We start from the raw sequence: 26929 nt of genomic DNA, 5'->3' as shown, positions 1-26929 counted from the left end.
GGTGGGGCTTAAAACCGTAATTGAGACTGTAGCCTGGGAGCGTGGGGAGCAAAGACGTCCGTTTCTGCATGCGACACTATCCGTTTTCGGACGGCTTGGGTCCCCAATCCAGAGAATTTCCTCCAGTACGAGATGAGGGAAATCTTCGGTGCTGTATGTTTTGTTTATCATTATTGTTTTAGCCCCTGAATGCTATCATGAATTTGCTTTTGTTGTGCGGCTCTGTAATCGGAGGAATCCGAAGTGTCGCAGATGTGCGCCGTGTAATATCTCCCTGCTTCTATTATATTTCGCTCAAAATAAAATAAAATAAAAAAATAAAAAAGCTTGCTTGATCAGTACTAGGCTAGGTAAACGAACAAACAGGTGGAGAACGTGCGTTCTTCCCTAGCACCCGTCGGGAGTTGCCTATCCATGGCGTGGCGTCAGAGCCTCGCAAAATACTGCTAGGGCGCGTCAAATAGCGCTTTGGGGAATGATCTTCGGAAGGTGAAAAAAAGAAGAGAAAAGAAAAAAAAAAAGGTTACAACGGATCTTGAGCGGCGCCATGCTAAAATGCCAAAGAGAAGAAACAAACTTTTACGAGTTGCTGTGGTTTTTTGGTTTTTTTTTAACCCCCACGTTCCCCTGGACAAGGGGGCGGCTTTGAAAGCAACAGCCGGCGTGTTCCACTGAACGAGAGGTAGCCCCCACGTCGACGGGAACGACAACCCTTCGAGTCATTCCCCAAGATCCAAGATCTGCGCGACTACATTTCAGCCTCGTTGTTTGACAAGGCAGCGCCCTCCCTCCTGACTAAGGTTATCAGACGAATTGATTTTCACTCAAAAGAAGAGTGGACAGCAGGTAATACTAAAAGAAATCGATTGCAATCGTATTTACAGCTATCCGACAAATGACGCCAATGGCCAAGAGGCGCATTATAATGCCGGAGCCAGAGATGGGAATGATCCAACCACAAAACATCCATCTCTCCCCAAAAAGTATCAAGCATCGACCGATAAAATGAGCGATATCGTCTTTTGTGCAAGAAGTGAAAAAACAAGGAAAAAATTGACAAAGGAAACAAACAAAACCATTGGTTCGTCAAATCAACCACCTCCAGGGCTGGTCAGATCCAGCCTCGTCATCATCAAGTCGGACAAGACTTCGTATACTATTTTGTTTCTTCTTTGCATTATGCGCGCGTGCGCAAGGCAAAAGAAGCAAAGGGACCATGGAGTAGTTGGTCAAATTTAGACACGGAGAGCGGCGCGGAACTTGGCGCTGTTGCTCTCAAGGCCGCGCTTGGAGAGAGAAAGGCCGTCGTACGAGTTGATGGCGGTGGTGATGGTCGCACTGAGGCTGTTGGCCTGGTTCGTGAGGTCCATTGAGCGGCTCTCGACGAGGTCGATGAGGCTGAAAGCAATGGTCTACAATTGTCTGATTAGCTCCATCTTTCTGCTTTTGTTTGCCCATTGCAAATCCCCAGACCGAACTCAGGCCTGTACCGCCTTTTCCCATGGAAGCATGAAAGTGTCACTCACGTCGACAATGGCCTCGAGCTGGCGAAGGATAGAAGCAATAGGCTGTCCGATAAAGGGCACAGTGTTGAAAAGTCCTGCCTTGCCGATCAAGATGTTCAGCAGGACTTGGTGGACGCGGACAAACTCGCGGAAGGCCTCAAAGATACTATCCGCATCGGCTCCGGCTGGGACGGGTTGAGTCCCCTGCATCTGCGCGAGGGCAGTAGACACCGTCGTGATGATGTCGGTGAATCCAGCAATGATTGGCGGGAAAGGTCCCTGGCCGATGACGATGAGGGGCCCGTTGAGGATGGTGATGGACTGGGCGGGAGCCTGGAGGGCCTGCGACTTCTGGGTAAGCATCTGGATGTTTGAGACCATCTGGGCCGGGGTGAGAGCGGCCTGGACGGCGTTGGAGCCAATGGCCAGGGCGGCGACGGCAATCTTGGCGAAAGAGAACTGCATTTTGATGGTGTTGGGATTGGGGATTGGTTAAGATATGAGAATGAAACGATTGAATCGGTGATTTAGTTGATCAGTGGGGAGCGAGAGGATGTTTTTGTGGGTGGTGATGAGAGGAGATGATGGGACATTGGAAGAGGATCTTGATGCCTTTTTATACACAAACATGGCATCACCAACCAGGCAAGATCCTTCATACTCAAACCTCTTGCTTGCCAGTCGGAGTTCACCATCTCGGCATCCACACTCTCGTGTCCTCGGCAAACTGAGGTGGCGCAACTGTAGCCTCAAGGACAACATGATACCGACTAACCATAGCAAAAACTCTTGGCATTTTCTCTTATTGTCTGTCACGATCTATAATCCGACAATATCAACATTGTGAATCTCGGCCTAATTCCACCTTTCTTACAAAAAAAGCCAATCGCCTCGTTGCGGCTGCGAGTGCCGTCATTGGTCGACTTTGGATAGAGGTTGAGAATGTGGCTTGGCTGGGCAATATGCGATGCAACACATAGTATATCAAAGATTGACTTATAATATGACTGAGGGTGGCAGACATATCAGGCAGCTGTGCGAGTGGGCATCGAGCTTAGCCTCAAAAAGGATAGTCCCGGTAACGCCTCAACACCTTCACGATGATCACTCTGACCGACATTGGTCTCTCTCTATCTCTCTCTCCCTGTCTTTTTTTTTACATCACGTAAAACATTTGACAAATACTGGCAACCACGTTCACTTGGGTTCCTTGTCATCCTTGCACGAGTCGCCTTTTGCCCAGACCTCGGTCGCGGTGTTAACTGTCAGTTCGAGTGCCGCCGGCGTCAAGCATCTCAAGCTAACAGTTTGAAGCGACCACTTAAACAACGTAGGATCCTTCTTGCTTATTTCGTAAGGCGCGGGTGGCGCCGTCCCCGGCCTCTAGAAGAGCTCTCAAAAGGCCCGCACGTGTGTGCGCGCGCCAACAAGCAACAAACAAACCACAGGCGTGCGGAGCATTCTCCGACAGAAACAAAAAAAAACATGCATTCTGCCATCGTATCGGGAATTATTACTCAACCATTATGACAGGTCATGGGAATCTACATGCCGATAATTGAAGGCGGGGACAAGAATCTGTGGCGTCGTTCAATATATCGTAGCTGAGATCTTTTCCTGCATGCGGTCAAGTCTAGAACTAGAACAATTTGATGCATGTCGTGCTTATGTACATGTACATCTCGGCCGAGATCTGCTTCTGAACCCCTAGATTTCCAATCTTCAATTTCCCTGGCATGCAGACCCTTTTTTCAGTCGATCTTCTCGCCTCATTGGCGCACCTTCTTTGACCTTTGTCAATCGCATCCCTTTTCCGGTTACAAGGCTGGCGATTGGCGAAACTGAACTTGGGTCTCTTTTTTTTTTTTTTTTTTTTTTTTTTTTTTTTTGCTCGGCCCGACCCCCGCACTTGAGGAATGGACACTTGATAGAAGAAAGGAAAAAAAAGGTTTGGTGTTTTTAGCCCTCCCGATATGGCGCTTGTAGAAAACCAGGTTAGGAGGCAAATCCAAGGATGTTTTGTTTTTTTTTTTTTCACAGAGGGTGGTGCCAAGGAGCAAGGATTGGCAAGGCGCTAAGTCGGGGCCTAAACTGTTACGGGACGTTACCTGTAATCTGGTGTAGTTAAAGGGGCAAAGTTGGCTTGTTTTCCTTTTGCTTTTGCATCTTGATGATTTTCAGCTGTTCAGCTCGTCGTGAGAAAATGTGATTGGGGCGTTTGTCATCTGGTTAATTTTAGCTTTTGCTTCCCGAGAACCGGAGTCATTTTTTAGTGCGCATCAATCAACGCTTGATGGTTCTTGAAAGGGAAAGCTAGCAATATCTTGCTCACAGCTGTGCAGCACGTGTGGTTCGTTTCGGATCAATCGGTGGAATGCAGAGTCCCAAAGCCGCACCGCGTTATATCTGTTTGCTTTTTTTTGATATTTTAGTTAAAGAGCTTACTTGATAGCATACACACGAACAGGTCGAGATATCACAAGGGGAAAAGGACTGCCAAATGCAAACTAAAATTGTGCCCAAGACTTTGACTTGGCTCCCCATGCATCCGATGGCTTTCACAATGTTCACACAATATTTATGTGAAATGGTTGTCCCAGGTTAAAGGTTAACAACTTGAAGGATCCTGAAATTTGGCTTGAAATACTGAAATCGTGGTCTCGAGTTGTAAAAAGCTGTATGATTAGAATCGCCAGTGGAACGAAACTATCCTTAGATGCCAAGCGACAGGTCCAATTCAAAGGGAATTTATCTGTATAATTAGGAGCTGCTTCCATGTTGAACTATGGTATTGCTTCCACAAAGTTATACTCCTTCTTCTTCTTCTTATCCTTCTTCTTATCCTTCTTCGAAACAGACCCCCAAAAGTCTTCAACCTCCTCTGGAGGTGCAGGCTCCGGATTAGCTTCAGATTCGTACGGAGTCACGACCCCTTCATCTCCTTGTGAATTGACGAGGGTTGGTACGGCAATAGGGCAGCCATCCTCTTCCGTCGCGTCTGGGGTTGGCGACAGCGAGTACACGTCACAATCAAATGGTGGCTGTGAAATGGACGCCGCAAATGCTAATAGTTATGGGGGAAATGTCTAGTTAGCATAATATCAAACAAGACGTCTGTGACTGGGTAATCTTGCAACGAAAGTTCCACGGTGCTGTCGGAACTGGACATGAAAGAATTACATTGGCTGAGTAAAACGAATAACAGTAGGGGCACTTACCGGAATCTACACCGTTGTAAGCAGCGGTCCGGTGACCGTCAAGTCGCTTCAGCTCTACCATACTTGCATAGAGCGCAGAGAGTAGTTCACTGCATCGGACGCGCTCTGCAGCTGCCTGCTCGTCCTCGGCAGCCAGTGCAGATACCTCTTCGTCACTTAGATCATAGACCATTTCCGGTGTGAAGAGTGAGGGCAGAAAACAGATGAGCTGTCGCTCGACAGCAAGATCGCTGACTTCGTCGATGATCCTCTTCAGGGCGACCTGCTCTTGCCAAGGAATAATTAGTATAATACGAACAAGGCGGTTTTATCTGTAGGGTCTAGGCGACGAGGGTTCTTGCCTTGTAGTATGCTTCAGCGTAGTCCACCGCGAGCCCACTAGCTTGCTTCTCCATGTCCGGCTCAATGGTTTCCATACTTAAAAGGAACTGCACAAGTCCGCTAAACGAAAACCGTTCAATGGATCCTTCAATCTGTCCCAAGGTTGTGTTGGACTTAACAAAACTTTCCACGTCCCTGCGTCGACGTTTGGCCTGGGCCTTTTGCACCATATCCGTCAGGTAGTGGTTGTACGTGATCGGATGGCCGTCGTAGTGCGGTGCCAGGAGCTCTCGGACTTTGACCTCAAGCTGCTCCTTGAGTGAGTTTATGCGCTCGTCGATGATGGCCGCAATTCCGCTAACAGTCTTTGGTAGAGCAACGTGGTCAAGGATAGCCATGGCCGTCGTTGTCACTGAAGCAACCACCAAGTCCGTTGTATCTTTCACAATTGCCTTCCAGGGCTGACACTGCTCCTTGAAAAGATCTTGCACAATGATAGGGTTGAAGGTCCCTGGAAGCTCGCGGCCCTTGCTCCGATCCATTAGTCTAATGACACGGTTGATGTAATCGGACCGCGGAACCAACTCCGAGTTTACAGGCCGTGAGATTCCCTCTGCACTTCGGACTTCATAGTCCAAAATATCTTCACTCTTTCCGTCACGCATCATAATATCCCTAAATTCCCGCAATGAGCTCTGCACCACGGCCCTGATGCGCTTTGCGTAGCCGTCATCGGAGGAGGCGTCCCCAAAGAAGGCATCGCTGTAGTTTCCCTCGACGGCAGCAGTCATGAGCTGGCAGAATTTCTGACTTACACCGAGCAGGTATCTGCGCTGCTTGGGTCCTGTCTCGCGCGAATCGCCCAGCCTAACAAGGGTCTCCTCGCATTCGCGAATGCGATCTTCCATGTCGTCACGGAGGCTCGGAAGGTGGTGCAGGATTTGCCTCCACAAGACAGCGCTGAGACGTTTACGAAGGGCGGCCACCCCAAGGCTTGATGAATCTATACCGCGCCAGGCGCCTTTGGAAAAGAAGTCCCTTTCCACTTCGTCGCGAGAAGACGCGCCATTGTCCGAGTTCATCTCACGGTGACCCTGATTCCGGAGGACGTGCCAGCCGAGTTCGAGGACGACGTCCTGGTTGCGTACAAGGTTGAGGTAATTTCTCTCTGATTCCGAACCCTCCTCAAGCTTGTCAGGCTTGGTAATGAGACCGAGCGTCCGAACTCTTTGGGGGTCCATCTTCCGCGCCAGCTCGGTCACTTCCTGGTTGTTGAACTCGTTGCTTGCTGAAACAACGGCGAGGATGACGCTGCGTGGTCGTGACATTGCTTTGCGCACCATGTTTCCAACTATCTTGACGTCCTCGACCGACTGCTGGGAGCTGCCAGCCCGAAAAAGGCCAGGCAGATCAACCATAGTCAAGTGTGCTTGATCTGGGCCACTGATCTCGACACGAAGCACATCGGTGCTGAATCGCTTGGACGTACCAAGTCCCATTGCATCCTTGGCAGCCTCGATAACTTCATCCAAGGGAGTGTTGGGTGCAAGCGTATCGCAAAAGTCTCGCAGTCTGGCAGCATCTTCGGCGGTGCGCTCAGGGCCAGGCTTAATAGATACCTTGAACTTGGAGACGTGATCCCAGCGAAGGACCAGCTCGGTCACGAATCGAGTGCAAAGGCCATCTCTGGTGGGAAATGGGTGACCCGAAATAGCCTCGAGCACTGAGCTCTTGCCGGCTGATTGATCTCCGCAGACAATGATCTCGGGTAGGTCAACGACCTGTCCGATGCCGTGAGATCGGAGCTTGTCAATGATGTCAAAGAGCGCCCGATGCTCTTTGGACTGGAGGTCAGCGTTGGGTTGAAGTGCCATGGAGATTGATGTAAAACTGTGAAAGGCAGTGATAATATCGGTTATAACAAGAGCAATTAAAAAGCTTGGAAGAAAATGAAGAAGCCAGAAGACGGACAACAATGTACTCCTTTATTGTTTTAATGATGACCACAAATGGTAGAAAGCTTGCTTGAGCGTATCGATCAGTATACCTGCCTAGATATCTACCTTAACTATCTAGGTACCCGTAGGCATCCAGCCAAAAATTGTTACTTCCCAGAGCTCCGCACACAGGTGGAGGGCCTCCCGCATCGCCAACATCATGCAGTGCGACCAACCCGGGGACTCGATTGGCCCAAATAATCTATCAGCAGCCTCATTTAGACTATTTTCCAGCAGGCCGCTTCATGCATGCTTTGTTGGCAGCAAATAAATGCTTATGAACAGTCAGGCTATTTTGCCGCCCAACTCGACTTGGCCACATCCCAATGGAGAGCACTTGTAAGCCGTGCTGAACACTCCCAACAATCTTTTATGACCGTTACTCAGTCAGGGAGATATCCCCTTATTGGCCTGATAGCCCCCTCGCTTATGCAGGAGGCCATATGTTTGTGATGTTTGGGTGGTTCAGAGCAAGACAGTGTAGTAGTCTTATTCGCTGGACGGCCAGTATGCGGGGTCTGGCTTACTGCTCCTACTCTGGCGTCTGATCTGGTATCCCCAATCAAGGATCTGTTGATCGCTGGTCGCCCTGAATCTCAACTGAGGCGTGCTTCTTTCAATTTTGGATATATGATTAATCTTGGATGTATGATTACAACCCTTGGAACATACGGAAGACCGATAGCTTCCCCCAATCAAACCATTACTTGTCGAGTTAGTGTTTGAATGAGAAACAATCGGGGAAGATCAAATATATATATATATATAACCTGAGCAAACTGTGATTTTTTTTTCTCAATTTGGCGTATCAGACAAACGAAGTTAATACCCGCTAGATATGATCCCGATTGTACTGAGGTAAATAGGGCTGGGTTGGTATCCAGTTCCCAGTCACACTGGCTGGCACCTATTCCATAATCAAATCTCTCCCAACAGAGAAGGAGCCCGTGGATTGTATACCCTGACCATGAAGGATCATTCTCACCCCTCGCTGATTGTGTGCTGTTGACTCGGTTCGTGAAGATCCAACCGTCTTACTAGAACTAGTTTCGGGATCAACGTACGACAGTAGCTCTTTTGCGCATGCGGCTGCGGCTGCTGCCGCATAGTGCTGCCAGTCGTCGTTCTTGTGCGAGTCGGCATAGTCTGATACGCCTCGTATCACAATGCACGAGTATTCAGTCATCAACCCAGCGGCTTCCATATCGAAACAAAGAACGTCGCCTAGGTTGTGAACTTTTTCGTTCCGCTTCGTCGCACTCTTCATCACGCTGTCGCCCGATGCGATCAATCCGTAGTGGATTTCAGGACCTTCGCGGGGCGGTCTCGAAACGACCTTTGTCTTGTCGCAGCCGCCGCAAGTTGAGCAACCAGAAGCATGGGCGTACTCCTCATCGAAAAGAATATCGGTATGGGCTGCCGGCCTGGCGTAGATACTAAAGCGAGGGCCTTTCTTCAACATAATCGACAAGTACTCCCCAATCTTGTTCTCTTGTTCGAAATGATCGGATCGCATAATTTCGACGGCATTTCTCAACAGAGTGGGTGGTGCGCACAAGAAGCCCTTCAATCGGAAGCCATCATCCTCATCTTTTATCAAATCGTACTGAACGACGCCACCATATTGCCCCTCCGGCATGCTGACAACGACATCACCAAGGCGAATGTCATGTCTGCTGCTCGGTACACCTCCTCCGATGCCAACTAGAAAACGCCATTTGATGGAAGGGAAGGAGCGGGCCATATTCGTCGCGACAGTGGCGGCGGCCCCCTTGCCTTGGACCCCAGCAAGACAGGCAAGAATTACATTGTGGCCGCTGAGTTCGCCAGAGATGTATATATTTGGATCGCTGCCGTCTTTCCCGAATAGGCGAGTGTGTTTATTGTCAAGCATGTACTGAACGGCGCTCATCTCGAAGCCATTTGCGCAGATTATGCCAACCGTGTGATTCTCATGTGGAGCCATCTCAAGAAGACGGTATCGTATGATTGCTGTAACTATTGTAACTAAAAAAATGGCAAATATGTCTCAAGTTTTCTTGATAGAGTAGTCCGGTATGGGAAGTATATGGAATATAATTGTTGTCTGGATCTTGCGTCTCTGTTTTGTCTCACAATGAGTTAACGGACAGATCTCAGCAAAACAGCACTGGCTCAGAAAAAATTGATTTTGAAAATTTGCAGAGGCACATGACCGCATCTATCCATATGTTTTCGGGCTCGCAAGAGGCCAATAGGAGGAGGGCATTGGCTTTGGGGATGGCTGAGCGACGCAGCTGGGCCGAGATACCGGGCTGTGACCCTTTCAGCTTGCAGCCATTTCGGGTTCCAGACCGCTGCTCCTCTGGCTGGTTATGCCAGCACAGCGTTGCCTCGCCTGGAAAACAAGATCTCCTAACTCGATTGCCCCGTCATCCGCGAAACGCTATCCTATAATCACGCTGAATTCGCTGTCACTGATTTTTACATTACAACCAGCTAGAGATTGCGATCTTTCGGACTGTCAATCATAGTTTCTAAAGAGTTCGCCCATATACGGTATATATAACTACATGCACAAATGGAACGCCCGGCGAAACTTTAGAAGCGTCATGACAATGCGGAATCCGACTACGCCCCCCAAGCCCCTGACCCACCCCAGCTCCGACCGCGATCCTAGCCGGACACTGAGCAGCTTGGTCTTCACTGGCCAAGGCATCCAGAGCACTGGCCCCTTCAATGTCAGCGGAAACATTATCATTAACCAAAATGGTAATGTGGCAAACGTGCGCGAGGCCGAGGCCGACCGAAAGCGCGAGGAACTCGAGAAGAAGCGCAAGGAACTCGAGAAGAAGCGCAAGGAACTCGAGAGGAAGCGCAAGGAACTCGAGAAGAAGCACAAACACCGACAAGCACTTCTCAAGACGCTGCAATTCGATCAGATGGACTCGCGCCAGCTGACCATTCAGAAAGAATATCCCAAAACCTGCAAATGGTTCCTACAGGACGAAGCGTACTGCGAATGGATGAGAAACCAAGAATCGGGCGACGCTGGCAACTTCCTATGGATAAAAGGAAAACCTGGAGCTGGGAAGTCAACGATGATGAAGTTCTTGTTGGAATATACACGACGAAATAAAAGGGGGCCTAAAGTGATCTCCTTCTTTTTCAACGCAAGAGGCGATACCATGGAGAAGAACACCCTCGGTCTCTACCGATCATTGGTGGTGCAACTTCTTGAGTTATACCCAGCCCTCTTGTCTGTTTTAGACAAATACCGCAGCAGCATCAAATGGAATGTCAACTCAGCTAAAGGACTCTTCTCGGAAACCGTTGAGGCCCTCGGTAAAATCCCTGTCATTTGCTTCATCGATGCTCTAGATGAATGCAAAGAGCAGGAAGTCCGAGATATGATCGCATGTTTAAGTGGCCTTTGCGAAATTGGCAAAAAGCTCAACATCTGCCTAGCTAGTAGACACTACCCGAATATTACTATCATGAAAGGACGTAGCATCGTCCTCGAGGATAAGGTGGAGCATCAGCGAGACATTGCGGACTACATCGACAGTACCTTATGTATTCGCAATGAAAGTGCTCTGGGGGAAATCCGGTCTGACCTCCTTAAAAAGGCGTCGGGTGTGTTCATGTGGGTCGTTCTTGTGGTTAACATACTAAACAAGGCATACGATACTACTGGTCTCCGCGGCCTCCGCAAACGGCTTGCCGACATACCTGACGATCTTGACACATTATTCCGCGATATGCTTTCTCGGGATACTATCAACACGCCGAATCTTCTGTTATGTATACAATGGGTTCTCTTCGCGAGGCGGCCTCTTAAGCCGATGGAGCTCTACCTCGCTATCATTTCCGCGAGTAAGCCAGAAAACCTAGCCGACTACCATGCGGGAGATATCACAGACGACGAAATCGCCAAGTTTGTGCTCGATACCTCGAAGGGACTGGCCGAGTTGACCAAGTCCGAGCATCCTACAATTCAGTTCATCCACGAGTCCGTTCGAGAGGTTTTACTAAAGGAAAATGGTCTCCAAAAAGTCTGGCCAGTTACTGGAGCGAGCCTCGAAAGGCAAAGCCACCAGGTGCTAAAGCAAGCCTGTCTAGCATACATGACAAGCGAACTTGTTACCGCTAGTCTTTCTGCCTCAAAGCTCAAGCGCCACTGGCCGAAAGAACCTGATTTCTTTTACTCCTTGCGCGATAGATTCCCTTTCCTGGAGTATACAAATGAGAACATTCTATTTCACGCTAATAGGGCTGAGAAGCACGGCTCAAGTCAGAAAGGTTTTCTGCAAGATTTCTCCCTTTTCGACTGGGTAATCCACCACAACCTCCTATACCCAGACAAAGACATTCAATATAAGCCATCAGTCAGCTTCTGCTACATTTTAGCGGAACGCAATCTATACAGCCTAATCGAAATTCTACCAGAATCCAATTCCTGCTTCAACGTAGAGGCAGAGAGATACGGACCCCCGATCTTTGCTGCGCTCGCTACGAAAAGCACTGAGGCTGTCCAGGCATTGATCCAAAGTCATCAGCAAAACGAAGAACACAAACGCCGAGATAAGCCATCAGTCAACTTAAGCTACCTTCTATCAGAAGCCCGGTCCTGCTTCAAGGTAGAGAAAGAGAGATATGGAGCCCTGAGTTTTGCCACGCTCGCGATGGGAAGCACCAAGTTTCTCCAGGCATTGACCAGACGTTATCGCCAAAAGGATACGGCGAGCCAATTTCCAAAGCATGTCTCGCTAAATATTTCGGATTATGAAGAATGGTCTAGTTCTAGTACTTTTCATCATGGATTCTCCTTCTCTCACCAAAAGGGAGTTCTTTATTATCTGATCAGAGCAGGGCTTGAAAAACTGCTCGACATCTTCTGTACGGCCGAACAGATCGATCGTAAATTTTGGGGCAAAGGCAGAGGGTTGCAAGCATTGACATGTGCAGCTATGTATGGCCATGTCGGCGTAGCCCAACTGCTTCTCGACCGCGGTGCCAACGTAAACGCGGCTAATTCTTTGGGCGAAAGGCCTCTCTTCGTGGCTGTATTCAACGAACATACTGAAATGATCAAAGTACTTATCGACAACGGCGCTGACATAAACGCGGCTAATTCTTCCGGAGAAACGCTTCTCTTCATGGCTTTATACCGCGGCCTTATTGAAGTAGTCAAAGTACTTATCCAGAACGGCGCCGACGTAAACGCGGCTAATTCTCGGGGACGGACGGCTCTTATCGAGGCTCTAGATCATGACATGATTGGCATGGTCAAAATGCTTCTCGAGAACGGCGCCGACGCAAACGCGGCTGATTGTGATGGACGGAAACCTCTTATCGAGTCTTTGAGACGGGGAAAAACAGATATGGCCGGGCTATTTATGGAACACGGCGCCTTGAACGTAGGTGACTCTCCCCGACAGATGCGTTTTATCTAGGTCTTTCTACCGTGGTGTTACAATTAAGGTGTAAGGCAACATATTCCCAGATTTCGGTATAGTTGGTTGAAGCGTCAGGCGTTTTGATGGCGTTCGGGTTATTTTGTTTCAAATTATATTCAATTCTCACAAATGTAAATAGCAGCTGCAAGAATTAGTTGCGGTGGTATACCGAGGATGCGGCGAGAGGAAACAACGAATAAGGAAACAGGGTGTCAAATATGTGATATTTGTGCACTTTGGTCTAAATATGTTGCAAACTGAACTGAAATAAATAGTAAGAGAGGAAACAAGAATGTATATGCTGCTTCTTTCATGTGTCTGAAACATCAACGACTAAGATATAAATCATACAACTTCCTACTCGATTAGGGCAAATCAACACACCCAGGACACGGCCGCACCTGTATCTCGGGCGTGTTGAACAAGCTCCACGACTCGGACTTTGCCGGGTCCCCAAATGGTCTGAGGGCGGCAAAGCGCATACTATAAGCCAAAAGGGAGAAATAGAATGTAGTGTCAGTTAAAGGATCGGGGAGATAAACAGTTGCAGAATTTCGGGGGAAATAAAAAAGAGTCCACATACGTGTAGTTGCCCGGGGCGATCTGAGATCCATTGTGGCCCAGCCTCCCGAGCCAAAAGAACTGGCCAGCCGCGTGGCGGTCACCAGCGGGCCGCGGAAGCGGCGAGACGAGGCTTGCATTGTGCCGTCCCGGGACGTAGTTGGCGTCCTGCGTCCATTCGGCAACAGGGCCGATGTAGCCACCCGTGCTGGGGACGAGGGGCCACTTCCAGCTGGTTTCGGTCCACCCAGCCTCGAAGATCTATGTATTTTTGTTGGCTTTGTTCAGCTTCTACACAGATTTTGCCTTTGTCCTAATCAACGCGATAAAAAGACTGTGCACTTACATCCCACCGCACTTGATCGGATCCGTACCGAAGGCTGGTGTAGATCTTGGGGAAGTCCTGGGTGGTGCGGCTTAGGTTGAAGGTGTAGTACGCCTTGTCTTTGATATCTACAAACCCCGTGCCCGACTTGGAATAGGGGTAGCCAGTCGCCCAGATAGGGTCCATCTCGGCTTTGAGGTCTGAGGCCATGCCTAGAGATAGCAAATGCCGTTAACAATTCGTGAGGATTTATGCCTGGTGATTTATGAGTCGTAGGAAAAGCTTACCAAGGTATGGAACAGAAAGCTGTTCGCCGTTGCTGCCCGAGATCAAAACCTTGCCGTTGTATACGGGCAGAGATTGTGCGTTCCATCCCTTGTTGGACGGATTGGCGAATGTTATACTGAGGTTTGCCAATTTGTCAGGTGGATGAGCTCTGTGTAAGATATGGGCACCGGTAGACATAAGCATACCTGATCGTCTTTTCCTCCCCAGCCTGAAGCACAAAAGGTTCAGGCACCTGAGCGTCAACCTCCATAGCAAGAGGGCTGATCTCGGTAAACTTCTTCACCTGGCCCTGGGCATTAAACATCTCAAAACCCCCGGCTGCAGAAACAGAGGCGGTATACGTCACGGCGGAGCTCCCACCATTCCGCACGACAATACTCTGCTCCCCCTGGAAGTTGGCAGTATCATTGAGAGCCAAGGGCTCCGAGTCGACCACCGTGTCGTACTTGACGACCTTGTAGGCATTGACCAGGCCGTTGCCCACCTGCGCCACGCTCGCTGCCATGCCAAAGTCCGTATCGCTGCCGTCAGACCAGGGCAGCGCCACACCGCTCGTGATGATCCTCCTGCGCACCTGGGCCGCGAACCCGGCCGGGCGGCTCGACCTGTCCCCGCCGCCGTAGACGCCAATGTACAGCGCCGCGGTGGCCGCGACGTACGGGGTCGCCATGCTGGTGCCGCTCATCTGCAGGTAGCTGCCGTTGAGGTACGTGCTGAAGATGAGCCCGCCGGGCGCGGCGATCTCGGGCTTCGGCGTCAGGTCGTACAGGGGCCCCCACGAGGTGAAGGTGCTGGGGCGGCCTCCGGACGGGTTCGGCATGCCCACGGGGGATTCGGGGTCGAGCGTGAAGCTGGCGGTTACGTTGCCTCCGGCCTGCACGACTTCGATGATGGCTTTGCCGGTCTCGGCGGTGACCAGTCCCATGCTCTCCTTGGCGTTGTCGGTGGTCGGGTCGATGAGTGGGTCGTCGTTGTTGTAGATCATGACATATTGAGCACCCAGGGCGCCGAGGTAGCCAAGCTTGACTTCAAATCTGCAGGTTCCGCGACGGATCAGGGGGATTGTGTTTGTAAGATTCCGCGTGCCGGCGGGGTACGGTTGGCATCCGTCTGCAGGGTCGCTGGTGTTGAAGTTCATTGGGATCACTGGCCAGTCGCGGATGGTAGATGGCCAGTATTTGGGGGCAGCAATGTATCCTGCGACAACACCCGTCTTGGTCCCGTCCGCTGCGTGAAAGTCAAGAGCGAAGGGGGCCGATGCGCTCGAGTTGGCATCGACCGAGGCCACGGCAATCACATTACGACCCGAAGCCCCATCACCGATCCAGAATAAGCCCCTGTCACCCTTGTTGTCGGCAGACATGGTGACCACGGTCCCTTGCTCCACGATCCGAGATGCCACCTCGGCCCAGGCAATATCTGCAAAGCCACCGCCGGCTGGGGTCGAAATGCTGATGGTGATGACGTCCATGCCGTCGTCAAAGGCCCGCAGAAGGGCTTCGATCAGTGTCTCCGTGTCGGTCACGTCCAGTGTGCCCATGACCTTGTAGGCGTAGATGGTAGCGTTAGGGGCGACACCGGTCCAGGCATTACCTGCACCGGCTACAATGCCGGCGACGTGGGTTCCATGGCCTCTCTGGTCGTCTGGGTCGGCGTCAGGCTTCTTTGGGTCCGACGGGAATGCTCCATTACCAACAAAATCCCAGCCTCCAGCAACCTTGAAGCCAGGGCCAAAGCCGCCGCCGAGCTTCCGTGGGAGTCAATTTCCAGTCCAGTTCAAGAATAGTCATGCAACAAGATAGGTGGTAGATATACATACCGCAGGGTGCATGTACGCAACACCAGTGTCAATAACGCCGACCTTGACACCTTGACCAAAGACACCTTCCGTATGAAGCCTGTCTACCCCGGTCGCCGAGTAGACGTCGTACTTGACCGCAGCGGCATCGTCGGGGAAGAACTCGCCCGGCGTGGCCTCCTCGACTGCGACGATCTCATTCCGCCACACACGCGCAACATTCGGCAGCGCCGCGAGACCCTTGGCGTCGAGTCCGTCTACGACCTCCACGCTAGCGCCGCGGAAGATGGGGCTATCGAAAGAGCTGCGGATCGCGATGCCTTCGAGTGAGGTGAGCGATGCCTCTACATCGCGGGCGGCGAGTTCGCTCTGAATCAATAAGAGGTTGGTTAGCCTCTCTCGTTTGCTTGGTTGGCCCGGGATTATCTGGGCTAGACATAGGAGGCGGGATTTTTGAAGCGCACCGTCTTGTATTCGATAATATACTGGTTCGCTGCCTTCGCGGCTGCCTGTTCCAGGATCTCATCGCGGCGGCTCAGCGCATACACACCGTAAAGGTGGATGGCTGTGAGGAAGATGGCTGAGGATCGCATCTTCCTGACATGCAGCGATGTATCGCTGAAGGTGAAGAGAGATGGATAGGCGACCGATGCATGGCTCTTAACGGACGGATAGACCAGTCGTTATTTCTTCTTCTTGGTGTTGATGAACTTCCAAGGCATGGAGCTGAGGACGGTTCGGGAAGGTGACATTGCGGGAACGAGGTTTCGCGCCAAGATGAAGTGTCAAGGGTGTCAACCGCGCGAGCAGACAGGATGATCTGCCAGTTTCATCCACAAATACGAGCTATATCGAGAAAAAGGGACCAGATAATGAGATATTCACGACAAATCAAATGTGCCAAGTACGGAGGAAATAATAGGACGAGTACAATAATTTTTCAAGCAACTCTGTAGAGCTTTGTGGAAGTATGTTGACCATTCTTTTCATCAATCCGATGCAGTGTTGATTGCGTTCAGCCCCATTTTAAACCCATGCCACCTCGTTTACACCAAGGCACCGACCTACGGCACGCTACTGTACTGTAAGTCCTGCAATACGAGCAAATTCATGCGCTTTCCCCATAATTTCATCTGCCGATAGTACATACTACAAAGTATCGTAGTAAGACTTGTAGAGATAGGGAGATGTTGGAGCAATTATAGTTGGGATATTCAAAGCAGCGAGCCAGGATTGAAATAGCAGCGGCGTCGGCTTCAAGGGCTGGTTGCGGGACCGGAGTATACTCCAAGCCCCTGTGCTAGGGTGAACGGTAGGAGGTAAACTCGGTCTGCATGTTCCGTCGCCCAGCGTCGCCGATGTTACTGGTCAAGTATTGAGCTATGTATGCTCAACCATCAACCCTGACCATCTCCAAACACTCAAGAACACAAATTTCCATTTACGATCCCTCTAAATCCTGGGTGCAGGTGCGGGAACCTTTTTCATCTTCCCGGGTGCCCCTTTTCAAGAAACCTTCCCAGCACAGCCTTCTATTTGCATATCTGCTTGACGCCCTCGATGTATTCTCCGACTCCTCTCAAGTCATGACGAGGATTAAAAAATATGATATCCGCCGATCATAAGCTTACAATGCAGCCCTGAGGTTACCTTGTTGAGAAAAGAATATGCCAAGCTTCCAATGGCAGGCGGTAGCTCTGCGTTGCATCGCATATGATGGACAATGAACCGCTGCACGACGAGCAACTCAATGGTACGGTGTGGCGAGACAAGTTGCGGGGAGATGAACGGGGAGCAGCAATATATAGGTATTTGAGATGGTTTGATTCAGCATCGAGCCCCTTCCCTGAGAGCAGCCACGCTTTTCCCCTTGTGTGCGCACTCATCATACGACTTTCTCCTATTTCGCCATCAAAAAGTCAAGTCGCGATGGTCCGGACTATCTTCAAAAAAATTGGCTCCCTTGCTACCGTTTTCTTAGGCCTGAGACAAGGTGAGATTGGGAACACTCCGTAATCCGTCCGTTGTCGATTAATAAACTTGTTTCAAGGCAGTGAGGGGGAACAAAGTCGCAGCCGCTAACAGACTTGTTTTCTGCCGCGGGTTCAGTCTCTGGTTCTTTGGTCAAGCGAGAAGCGCCGCTGTTCGAATGGGAGTCTGTCCACCTGACACGATCGAGGCTAGACGCTCTCGAGGCCACCGACGATGCTGCCCTGTTCTCGTTCTATCACAAGGCCAAGCGTGCAGGTGGATCGGGAGAGTGTAAAGTCTTTCCAGGAGATTTCGATTATCCAAGCCAGGAGATATGGGATAAGTTTGACTCTATGACGGGCGGTGCTCTGATCAAGACTATACCCCTGGCTGCCGCTTGCGATCCCGAATGGCCGCAGTATGACCCAGTTGAATGCCAACGGGTAGAGGATACCTGGATAAATCCTAACCTGCAGTAGGTTCATTGATCCCAACCCATATAGACAGACAGCGTGAGACCTTTCTTGTAAGCTAATGTTACTGACCACTGACAGCGTCTCACATCCAACCTCGGCCGTCTGGCCACTCTACCAAGGCCTCACCTGCCTACCGACTGGACACAGCATCGGGAATGACACATGCACCCTGGGCGGGTATGCTTCCTACTCGGTCAATGTCAGCAGCGTGGAGCATATCCAGCTGGCTATGAAATTTGCGCGCGACACCAACATGCGGCTTGTGGTCAAGAACACCGGACACGACTTTGCTGCCAAGTCTGTGGGAGCGGGTGCCTTGTCCATATGGACGCATAACCTGGATGATATTGTTTTTATGAGGGACTTTGACTATGGAGATTACCAGGGACCGGCCTTCAAACTCGGTGCTGGCGTCATGGTGTACCAGATCTACGAGGCAGCCGAGAAGGAGGGAGTCTCGGTTGTGGGTGGGCTGTGTTGGGTAAGCTTCTCACTCGTGTTGTATTCCCAGGCCATCTCTCGACGCTTAAACCAAGGCTGACCGTCTCTCGTAGACAGTCGGAGTCGCAGGGGGCTACACCGCCGGAGGTGGACACTCCATGTTGACCAGCATGTACGGAATGGGAGCAGACCAGGTGCTCTCCATGGAAGTCGTCCTACCCAACGGCACATTCACCACCGCCAGCCAGACCCAAAACCCCGAGCTCTTCTGGGCCCTCCGTGGTGGCGGTGGAGGCACCTTTGGTGTGGTGACATCCATCATCGTCGTGGCCCATCCAAAACTGACCGTCACCACAATGACATTCACCGTCTCTACCGGCCCAGATCTCCCACGCGACACCTTCTGGGCCGGCATCCAAGCCTTCATGTCACACTACGTCGAGTTCGCCGACGCAGGAACCATGAGCTACTTCTTCATGACCAAAGACCTTACCACCGGCGTCACCTCCTTCATCCTCCAACCCTTCTGGGGCGCCAACCACACCCGCGCCCAGCTCGAGACCCTGGTTGCCCCGTGGCTCGCCGACCTTGCCGACCTCAACATCACCGTCACTCCCAACATCACCGAGTTTCCAAGCGTCCACACTGCCTGGGTGGCAAACTTCCCGCTCGACGAGGTCGGCCGCACGAGCGGCCACGCCGGGTCGCGGCTCCTCCCGCGCGCCAACTTTGCCGACGGGGACAAGCTCAGCGCCACGGCGGCGGCGGTGCGGCACGCCGTCGAGTCGGGCGCGTTCCTCGTCGGGTACAACATCAAGGTCGGGGGCGTCTCCGTCGCCGGCCCCAACGCCGTCAACCCGGCCTACCGCGCCGCGTACGGGTTTTTCATACTGGGAACCAACTGGGTGGGGAGCGGGGATGAGTTTTGGGAGGCCAACGCGCGCGCCAGCGAGGTGCTGACGACGGATTGGGTCGCGGGCCTGAGGGAGGCGAGTCCCGGGTCCGGGACGTATCTGAGCGAGAGCGACATCAACGAGCCGGACTGGCAGGTCTCGTTCTGGGGTGAGAATTACGGTAGGCTGTTGGAGCTGAAGAGGGAGCTGGATCCGGATGGGTTGTTTTACGTTCCTCAGGGGGTTGGGTCGGAGGAGTGGACTGTGACGGGCCAGAGGGAGTGGGTTCCCACGCAGAACGGAAGGCTTTGTCGAGTGTAATTTGCGCTCCAATGGGCGTATTGGTGTTCAGTGTCCGGTTCTTGTGAAATGACAAACTTTGTTGTTTGCAGCTGACATGCTTTTTAGAGATATGCAACTAAGCACGGACAATGAACAAAGCAGTCCCTCACATGCCCAACCGAAGGGATCACGAGAGAAAAATCGGCGCCAATTGATGTTGTGTTTTTATGAATTCTAAAGAGGAGAAAACCCGGCATGTTTTGCGCCAGCAAGCCAAGTAATGGCTTTTCTGCGGATTCAGAAGATACGTTTCTGCTGTAGACTAGGTAAAAGAAATGAACAAGACCAAAACAGTCGAGGGTGTGATGGAGTACCAGCAAGGTGGGTGCTTGGTTTCCGTTTCTGTTATAGACTTATGGATAACCACTTCTGCTATTGTGTCTATTTTATTTTAGCTTTTGCCTGCTTCTCTTTCCACCTTCGTTTTGATAGCAGTTATAGCCTTGCATGTGGATCGAGGCTCTTTTGTTCTTTTGGCTGTTGTGATATAGCCGGGTACGGGCTTGTTAGCTTCCTGGCTTGTCAGTTTGCTTCACAGGCCGCCAGCTCGTCTTGATTTTTTCAGTTTACCAAGTACCACTGATTCATCTATGGTACAAACCTTGGCCCCAATCACTCGCTAACGCCATATTTTTCTTCCACCATGTCCGGATGAAAGGCCCTTCGGGGCAAGTCCAGGTGTTCATGGCCTTTCTGAAAAGACCAACCCAGCTTGCTCATCTTGACATCTTCATCCCATGAAGCCAAGATATCACCGACATGGGTGCCACGGGGGTGCTCTTTCAACCCTTCCAGACCCTTTTTGTCTAGAATTTCCAGCGCAATGGTGATGGCGTCCATTTTACTGTTCACCACCATGGCATTCCCCCGGGTTTTCATCGACCAAAACCTCGAATCTTTGGCAAATGTCAAGAGTTCGGAGATGGCCCTGGCCCAAGCCTGTTCGATCAGCTCCCGCAGCTCGTCTACCTTGGCCTGTTCCTCTGGGCTCAGTCCCACACCACCCTGGGAACTATCCGCGACGAGCCGGTCCAGTTTTGACAAAGCATCCATCTGTCCCAGCTTGTTCTTCCTGGACCAGGCATCAAGTCTCACGGCAGCAAAGTCAGTCATGGCTTCCATGTCGAGATCAAATTGTTCGAGCCAGGCTTCGCAAAGTGCGGATTGTCTCGTGCCCACCGCTTTGAGCTCCTCGAGGGTGGGCTCGTCCAAAAGACCGCCGCCCCTGACATTATTGTTGGTGCTCATCTTGAATTGTCTTGCGGTCTTGGGATCCTGCACAAGTGGTTAATATCTGTGTTGTTGTTCTTCGCCGGTTTGTTTCTCTGCTCGAGCAAAAGATTTCCCTGCGGGCGAAGTTTGATCCTTTTATACCCCGTGAGCATGTGTGACTAACAGCCCTATCAGTGCAACCATATTTATGCTTATCATCCAAAACGCAGCGCCAGAAGAGTGAGACTACAAAATCAGCCAAGTAACAAGTAGGTAAGCCTTTTGTTACAATAACAAAGTCACCTATGATGAAAGCAGGGTGACCACGAAGGCGAATGCATATTCGGAGAAATGATTCCTATCCTGGAAATATAAACACTGTACACAAGTCCATGAGTATAGTCACGCTCCGACAAAAAAACAAAAAAAAACAGACAGCTCGGTTCCCTGTCAGTGACCGGAGTTTTCTCCCTCTCAACTTAGACCGACAGCTGCGGCGAGCCCGAAAAGTAGACAGTCAAGGGCTTGTCAGCCAAGGTGAGGCCGTGGGCCGTCTTCTTGAGCTCACCGTGTGCCTGGCACTCCTCGTCGTAGTACTTCATATCGGCCTCGCTGGCAAACTCGCTTTTGGCCACGATGGTGTAGCCCTGAGACCTGGCGTCGGGGGCTGCCGCGCCTGCGCAGAGGGACAGGATGTACGGCTTGCCATCCTGATGCGGAAAGTGAAGATATTTTTGTCAATAAATTGAGTTTCTATGGCTGTGTAGTTTGGGCCAAAAGTGAGAAACATGGGTTATGTATGTGCCTGTACCTTGGACTGAGTCTTGGCCAACTGCTCATACGCCGCCAGGAGCTTCTGCTGGTCCTCCTGGTTGGGCAGCTTGAACATGGTGACGCGGTGAACTCTTGTGCCGGACATTTTGGATGATGTGTATGAGGACAGTTTCTTGATGGATTGAAGATGTAGATTGACTTGTTTGAGGGTAAAGATTCGTGGTCTTGGCAGAGTCAACACCAAAGATGGGAGAATGAACTGCGGGGCGGTTCGGTTGAGGGGCATGAGAATGAAACGGAGAAGGCACACGCTAATGTACCCCGGTTGCGGTGGTTGCTCTACTTAAACTCTGTGGACGGTAAAAAAAGGATGATGGAAAGCGGGCGGGAAGGATACATGGAGACCGGCCAGTTCGGACGGACATTCGGGGTGGAGAAGCAATCCAGCTGCCAGCTGGTCGGCATTGTTGAATGCACCTACAGCCCAGCACTGTAATTACCTAGACCACCCAGAACTAAATCTAGCTAGGCCTTGTAACACCAGATTCGGGCAAGCCACCGGAAGAACGCATTATCTGAAAAAGGTTAAATTCAGGGCATCGATAGGGATCTTTTGCAAAGATCAGATCAACCAAGATGAACCCTAGAAAGCCACCTATGAACCAAAGTCTGCGTCTTGTTCCTGTAATTATTTTCGCGGACTGAACCGGGTTCGTTGAGCGGGTCTGAAGTCGCCGAGCACCGAGCATCGGGACGCTCCAGCCTCCTGCAGGCAATCGTCGCATGCAGAAAATGGTATTTATCCTAGCTGTCAGCAAGCATGGCACAGATTGCTACAAAATTGCGTGTTGTTGATACTGATTGTTGAGGCACCCCCACAAGGCTTCGAAGAAAGTGGGGGAGGGGTCGTTTCTGCTGGTGTCTACCCGACAACGGAGAAATTGCCATTGGCTATATCGGGCTACCAATGTGTTTGCTTTTTTAGCTGCTGAAGATTGATGCCAGCCTGGACTTGCGGAGTTTCTTCGTTCCACCCATCGGATCATCGTGGTAGACATCCTGGTCAGAAACATTATATTTCTTTCACAAAAAAAATCAGTAGAATAGAAAGATAGGACATAACCGTTCGATTTTGAGTATTTTTTCTTCTTCTTTGATTTTGATCTTGCCTCTTCGAGATCATAAAGGGTAACTGTGTCGCTCTGGAGGCTGCTTGCCGCCAGATTGATCAACCTTGTGTTCATATATCTGATTCTTCCAAGCCTCGAGCCAAATAGCGGCTGATAGTCTGGGGGCTTGGGATTAGCCAAGACTGGGAATATATGACTCTTGAGTCCCAGATCCATCTAGGCACCGTAGTTGCAAACCAGGGCACACCAATGAAGCAGATCAAACAGTCTACACATCCGCCTTGCCGCGTGACTTGTAGATGAATCCCATCTTGGTTCGGGCGATGCCAGAGCATCTTGGTTTCCAATCGTTGCCTTTCAATGTAAAAGAACGAAAACAAAAACTTTCACTCGTCCTCGTCAGGCGCACACATCTGATCGATAATCCTCCTAGCCTTGTCCATCTCGCCCGCCTTCAACCCATGCGCCGCCAAGAACTTGTCCGCAGAGCCCCAGCCGTCCTTCATGAACTTGTCATAGTCGATGGCGCCGTCGTCATCCTCGTCCACATCCTCGTCGTCGGGGTGCGGCGCGCATATCTCGTCGATGATGCGGTGCGCTTTGGCCATGTCGCCCGGCTGCAGCTTGAAGGCGGCCAGGAACTCTTGCACGCTGCCCCAGCCCTCGACCATGAATTTGTCGTAGTCTGTGACTGGGGCTGATGCTTCGTTGCTTGCCATTGTTTGATGTGAGGCTTTTGTTGTATCTTCTTTGTTTGGTATTGTTTCGAAATGTATTTGCAAGATTGCGATTTCCCTGGCTTAGATTCTCCAGTACCCTTTGGACACTGCGATGATATTTTTTTGTGAGTTGTAAGCTTCCTTTATTTTTCAGCCTGAACCTGACATGACCATAAAATCTCTGAATGCGGAAGTTGATGCTGTACTTGGTTGGGCGGACAATGGCGTTACGTAAGGCAGAGTGGATCAAACAGCTCGAAGTTGTAAACGCGCATGTCTTGGTTACCAAGAGCTTGCAAATGCCAGATTTGTTTGGGGCAGCAGATGGAGACAGAACTAATGAAATAAATAAGAGAGATAAAAGGCAGAGAGTCAAGTGTTGACTACAAGCATATCACTGTACTGTGAACTTGGACTATCCAAACGGTCTCCCGAGTGAGCCAATGTACTAGATAGTCTGGATACGTACATAAATTGTTCACAAGACAAGATCACCCCTCAGAATTCCTTGGTATACCTCCTCCAAAGGCCTGCTTTCCTGGCGATCCACCGACCAGATCCACTCATGTTTGAAAGAGTCGCCATTGCCACCCGGCACCGACCATTTCCCCAAGACATGTAATTCAGGTGTATATTGCCCTGATAGCCTCTTTTCTGCATCTGGTTCCCGTCCTCCGCTCTTCAAGTCGATGCCTGAAAGGCGAATTTCGAACCTGACATCAGATTGATCCGGCTGGGTGCCGTGCACGGCAATGCCGCTGATGGACTTTACAAAGTCGCGACGCTCTTCCGAATCTGCAGGTGCGAGCTTGGCAAGTTTGAACGCAAACTCCTCTGCCTCGTCGGCCATAACTCTTGGGACCGCACCTGCTATCCATAGCATCACCTCCCTGAAGTTGGGATAGAATTCCGCTGGCGGGAACAGAGTGCGCAAGACATTGGATGGGGGCGGCTCGTCTTCTGGAGCGTCTGCATCATCAGAGGGCGGCAAAAGCTTGACGTTGAAACTCGTGAGAAGGTTGGGATAAAGGATCGTTGTTCCGCTGACCAGGACTCGGGCTTTCGGGGTCATCGTCAGCTCTAGCTGAAATTCACGAGGGGTAGTGAGTGAGCTCAGAAGAGCCTCTGAGGACGACGCGTGACGTGCAGAGGAGCTCGAGATCGCGATGGAAGGCTCGGTCAGCGTGTACGACGCATGCGTATAACCGGCAGACTGAAGGACTATGGTGAGATCCGACATAAAACGAGTGGCATTTCCAACCGAGTTCTCGTACTCCAAGTATGCCATAACACCCTTGATCAATGCGTATGGCTGCCCGAGACGTGATCGCCTCAGATGCGGAGGACCAGGTTGTGATCGCATGCGCATGTTGAGACGATGTGCGTGAGATAGGAGCAGGCTTAGCGCACTACTGACAGTCTCAGCAAGAATGTCCTCCGTGGACCTGTCACCGCCTGTGTTTGCCGCCGGTTCATCTTCGCCAAGTGTGACCAAACTGAACACAGCTTTGGTATTCTTGTCCATCTCGACCACAACTGTAGACCCATCAAGACGCACGTTATGAGCCAAAAGAGTACGAGCCTCCCGATTGATCTCATGCCATAGCTCTTGGTGAAAAATGGTGTTCCTGGCCTCGAGAACACGAGCTTCAAGGGGCGCATCGGGTGGAGTTGGGCTCGGCAAAGCAGAGCGACCAACTATTGTCTGATCCCTCTCAATCGATACACGTACCCGTTGGCTCTGTGCTACACTGGCCGCAGCAAGATCAACAGAGCCGTCGGCCTTTCGTCGCATGGGAGCTAGGTTGTTCTTTTGAAACTCAGGGGTCGCTAAGCCAAATACATTCAGTTAGCAGAATTTCTCTGGTTATATTGTTGGTGTCATTAGAGAAACAATTGGTTTCCTTACACTCCGAAAACCCGAATCTGACACCCAAGGTTTGTTTTTCATACGGCAGGCGGCATACAGACCAGCCCTTCTCACTGACGCCAAGAACCTCTGCCCAGTATGCCGTTTCAAGCGAGATTTCTTTCTGGAGCCGGGTCGCAGCCACCATAACGGATTCTACAGTCTTGTCAACTTCAATAAGTTTCCAACCCGTAGCCATTGTCTTGCCATCAAGTATCCTGGCGGCATTAGTCTGGGGGGCGGCTAGCTTGTCGGCACCCAATGTCCCAGTCAACTTGAGAGAGGCAATGTGAGGGGATATTGTGGTCTTGGCGGTCGTGGGGTTTTCTTTGGACATCAGCAGAGACACCAAATCCTGGGTCATCATAGCGCTTTGGTGAGCAATTCTGATGAAGGCAGGGATATGTTAGTGCTCATTCTTTGCCTTTCGTGAACAGGATTTACTCTGGCAGCCATACTCGATGTTCTTCAACACTTCGTCTCGAGCTTTTCTCAATGCCTCAGTTGTCATGGTTTGATCGTCTCCTTCTTCGTCCGAGTCGCTGGCCGCGTCGATTTCCATTTCGGTACTCGGCTCTGCAGGCGTGGCGCCCGTCTTGCGAGCTTCGATCTGGGCCCGGAGGTCATCGGCATTGAGACTCCTAAAGCCGCCTGGTCCGGCGTTGGCCCGCGCGATGAACTCGCCCATCGTCTTGGGCTTCTTGTCACCGGTGGGCCATGGCCGCAAAGAGAACGGCGAAGGTGGAGGCATCGTGACTCTGCGAGTTTCCTCCGCCAAGCCTATGGAGTTCTGTGTAACGAGTTGTATTCGTTTAGGTGGCTTTGTGCAATCGAATTTGGGAGGATTAAACTTGGACTCGGCGCGACGCGCTTGCAGGTCGTTGACCCTTGCCGATCTTTGACGGCTATTAATGGGTCAAGCTAGTGGCGTGTGGCTTGTCTGGTGGGGCACTGTCTGATAACGATAACAGCCCGAAGTTGAGACAGTCAACAGTAACAATTGCGCATAGCTGCAGTACCTGCACCCCGCCCGACCAGCTTTGATTCCTCAGTTTGCTGAATGCCTTCTATCGAAATGCCATTAGCTGCTGCAATTGAGCGCCAAAATTTCAGCCTTACGTCGAATACGGCACATAAATATTGTGTTGCTACTACCAGAAAATATACTGTCAAAATAGTGTTAAATTACCAATGACGCAGTGACTTTTGACAGAAGCTCTGACGTACATGCATGGAGGGGCACTCTCCCGTCGAGGTGGAAATCCACTGTGGAATAGGTTTCGTCATTAGCATCGAATCTCCATCAATGGAAGGGTCACCCCTCCAGTCCCAGGTACGCTTTCGTAGAAAATTTTATCATGGAAGCAACGAGTTCCCACTACCATTGTAAATCCCGCAAAACTTTTTTTCTGCGACCCAACAATCTTACCCACGCAGACCCAGGCTTAGGTTGGCGGCAGGCACCTTCGTGTGCCCTGTCCGTCACAATGGAAGCCAATAAATTCGCAGAAATCAGGCCACACGCACAGTGTTGGCAGCTTGGTCAAGAGCTCCCCGCGCGACTCCCGATAAGATAGTAGCCTATTCTTTAATTCCATTCGTGGGGCACCG

The 26929-nt window shown here is 51.0% G+C and overlaps 10 protein-coding genes across 10 annotated transcripts; 3 read left to right on the top strand and 7 right to left on the bottom strand.

The window, feature by feature from the left end:
- Positions 1-1235: 1235 nt before the first annotated feature.
- PgNI_10772 (uncharacterized protein) lies at positions 1236-1970 on the bottom strand (the record flags this gene model as incomplete). The annotated part of the gene is made up of 2 exons (XM_031130745.1): positions 1236-1412; positions 1527-1970. The coding sequence occupies 2 exons, from the start codon at positions 1968-1970 to the stop codon at positions 1236-1238; spliced, it is 621 nt and encodes a 206-aa protein (XP_030980088.1).
- Positions 1971-4288: 2318 nt separating this feature from the next.
- PgNI_10771 (uncharacterized protein) lies at positions 4289-6918 on the bottom strand (the record flags this gene model as incomplete). The annotated part of the gene is made up of 3 exons (XM_031130744.1): positions 4289-4569; positions 4724-4985; positions 5053-6918. The coding sequence occupies 3 exons, from the start codon at positions 6916-6918 to the stop codon at positions 4289-4291; spliced, it is 2409 nt and encodes an 802-aa protein (XP_030980087.1).
- A 1030-nt stretch (positions 6919-7948) lies between these two features.
- PgNI_10770 (uncharacterized protein) lies at positions 7949-9007 on the bottom strand (the record flags this gene model as incomplete). The annotated part of the gene is made up of 1 exon (XM_031130743.1): positions 7949-9007. One exon carries the CDS (start codon positions 9005-9007, stop codon positions 7949-7951), a length of 1059 nt encoding a protein of 352 aa, XP_030980086.1.
- Positions 9008-9593: 586 nt separating this feature from the next.
- Positions 9594-11127, top strand: PgNI_10769 (uncharacterized protein; the record flags this gene model as incomplete). The annotated part of the gene is made up of 2 exons (XM_031130742.1): positions 9594-11036; positions 11086-11127. 2 exons carry the CDS (start codon positions 9594-9596, stop codon positions 11125-11127), a joined length of 1485 nt encoding a protein of 494 aa, XP_030979607.1.
- On the bottom strand, positions 9809-16362 carry PgNI_10767 (uncharacterized protein). The gene is made up of 7 exons (XM_031130740.1): positions 15916-16362; positions 15473-15820; positions 13839-15400; positions 13653-13768; positions 13387-13577; positions 13063-13301; positions 9809-12962 (listed from the first exon to the last, which is right to left on the bottom strand). The coding sequence occupies exons 1-7, from the start codon at positions 16042-16044 to the stop codon at positions 12845-12847; spliced, it is 2703 nt and encodes a 900-aa protein (XP_030979597.1). The 5' UTR covers positions 16045-16362; the 3' UTR covers positions 9809-12844.
- Positions 11991-12538, top strand: PgNI_10768 (uncharacterized protein; the record flags this gene model as incomplete). Its single annotated transcript, XM_031130741.1, has 2 exons — positions 11991-12440; positions 12527-12538. The coding sequence occupies 2 exons, from the start codon at positions 11991-11993 to the stop codon at positions 12536-12538; spliced, it is 462 nt and encodes a 153-aa protein (XP_030979608.1).
- A 940-nt stretch (positions 16363-17302) lies between the features above and the next one.
- On the top strand, positions 17303-19860 carry PgNI_10766 (uncharacterized protein). Its single transcript, XM_031130739.1, has 4 exons — positions 17303-17444; positions 17561-17897; positions 17977-18379; positions 18453-19860. The coding sequence occupies exons 1-4, from the start codon at positions 17381-17383 to the stop codon at positions 19551-19553; spliced, it is 1905 nt and encodes a 634-aa protein (XP_030979731.1). The 5' UTR covers positions 17303-17380; the 3' UTR covers positions 19554-19860.
- Positions 19861-20186: 326 nt separating this feature from the next.
- Positions 20187-20822, bottom strand: PgNI_10765 (uncharacterized protein; the record flags this gene model as incomplete). The annotated part of the gene is made up of 1 exon (XM_031130738.1): positions 20187-20822. The coding sequence occupies one exon, from the start codon at positions 20820-20822 to the stop codon at positions 20187-20189; it is 636 nt and encodes a 211-aa protein (XP_030979599.1).
- A 45-nt stretch (positions 20823-20867) lies between these two features.
- On the bottom strand, positions 20868-22014 carry PgNI_10764 (uncharacterized protein). The gene is made up of 2 exons (XM_031130737.1): positions 21598-22014; positions 20868-21496 (listed from the first exon to the last, which is right to left on the bottom strand). Exons 1-2 carry the CDS (start codon positions 21844-21846, stop codon positions 21266-21268), a joined length of 480 nt encoding a protein of 159 aa, XP_030979600.1. The 5' UTR covers positions 21847-22014; the 3' UTR covers positions 20868-21265.
- Positions 22015-23076: 1062 nt separating this feature from the next.
- PgNI_10763 (uncharacterized protein) lies at positions 23077-26250 on the bottom strand (the record flags this gene model as incomplete). Its single annotated transcript, XM_031130736.1, has 4 exons — positions 25777-26250; positions 25319-25704; positions 23905-25239; positions 23077-23423 (listed from the first exon to the last, which is right to left on the bottom strand). Exons 1-4 carry the CDS (start codon positions 26067-26069, stop codon positions 23077-23079), a joined length of 2361 nt encoding a protein of 786 aa, XP_030979601.1. The 5' UTR covers positions 26070-26250.
- Between the last annotated feature and the right edge of the window lie 679 nt (positions 26251-26929).

This window comes from Pyricularia grisea, chromosome VII (assembly GCF_004355905.1).
Source record: "Pyricularia grisea strain NI907 chromosome VII, whole genome shotgun sequence".
Taxonomy (NCBI): domain Eukaryota; kingdom Fungi; phylum Ascomycota; class Sordariomycetes; order Magnaporthales; family Pyriculariaceae; genus Pyricularia; species Pyricularia grisea.
The sequence above is the reverse complement of the archived record's forward strand: the minus strand, read 5'-3'. Positions and strand labels throughout refer to the sequence as shown.

Excerpts from the sequence above, each read along its gene's own strand:
- PgNI_10767 (XM_031130740.1), bottom strand. The coding sequence starts at position 16,044 with ATGCGATCCTCAGCCATCTTCCTCACAGCCATCCACCTTTACGGTGTG. Across the intron at positions 13,769-13,838 it reads GGGGAGGAAAAGACGATCAG|TATAACATTCGCCAATCCGT; the intron begins GTATGCTTATGT and ends GGCAAACCTCAG. Across the intron at positions 13,302-13,386 it reads CCGATCAAGTGCGGTGGGAT|ATCTTCGAGGCTGGGTGGAC; the intron begins GTAAGTGCACAG and ends AAAAATACATAG.
- PgNI_10766 (XM_031130739.1), top strand. The coding sequence starts at position 17,381 with ATGGTCCGGACTATCTTCAAAAAAATTGGCTCCCTTGCTACCGTTTTC. Across the intron at positions 17,445-17,560 it reads TTTCTTAGGCCTGAGACAAG|TCTCTGGTTCTTTGGTCAAG; the intron begins GTGAGATTGGGA and ends CCGCGGGTTCAG. Across the intron at positions 17,898-17,976 it reads TGGATAAATCCTAACCTGCA|CGTCTCACATCCAACCTCGG; the intron begins GTAGGTTCATTG and ends GACCACTGACAG.
- PgNI_10764 (XM_031130737.1), bottom strand. The coding sequence starts at position 21,846 with ATGCCCCTCAACCGAACCGCCCCGCAGTTCATTCTCCCATCTTTGGTG. Across the intron at positions 21,497-21,597 it reads TGGCCAAGACTCAGTCCAAG|GATGGCAAGCCGTACATCCT; the intron begins GTACAGGCACAT and ends TTTCCGCATCAG.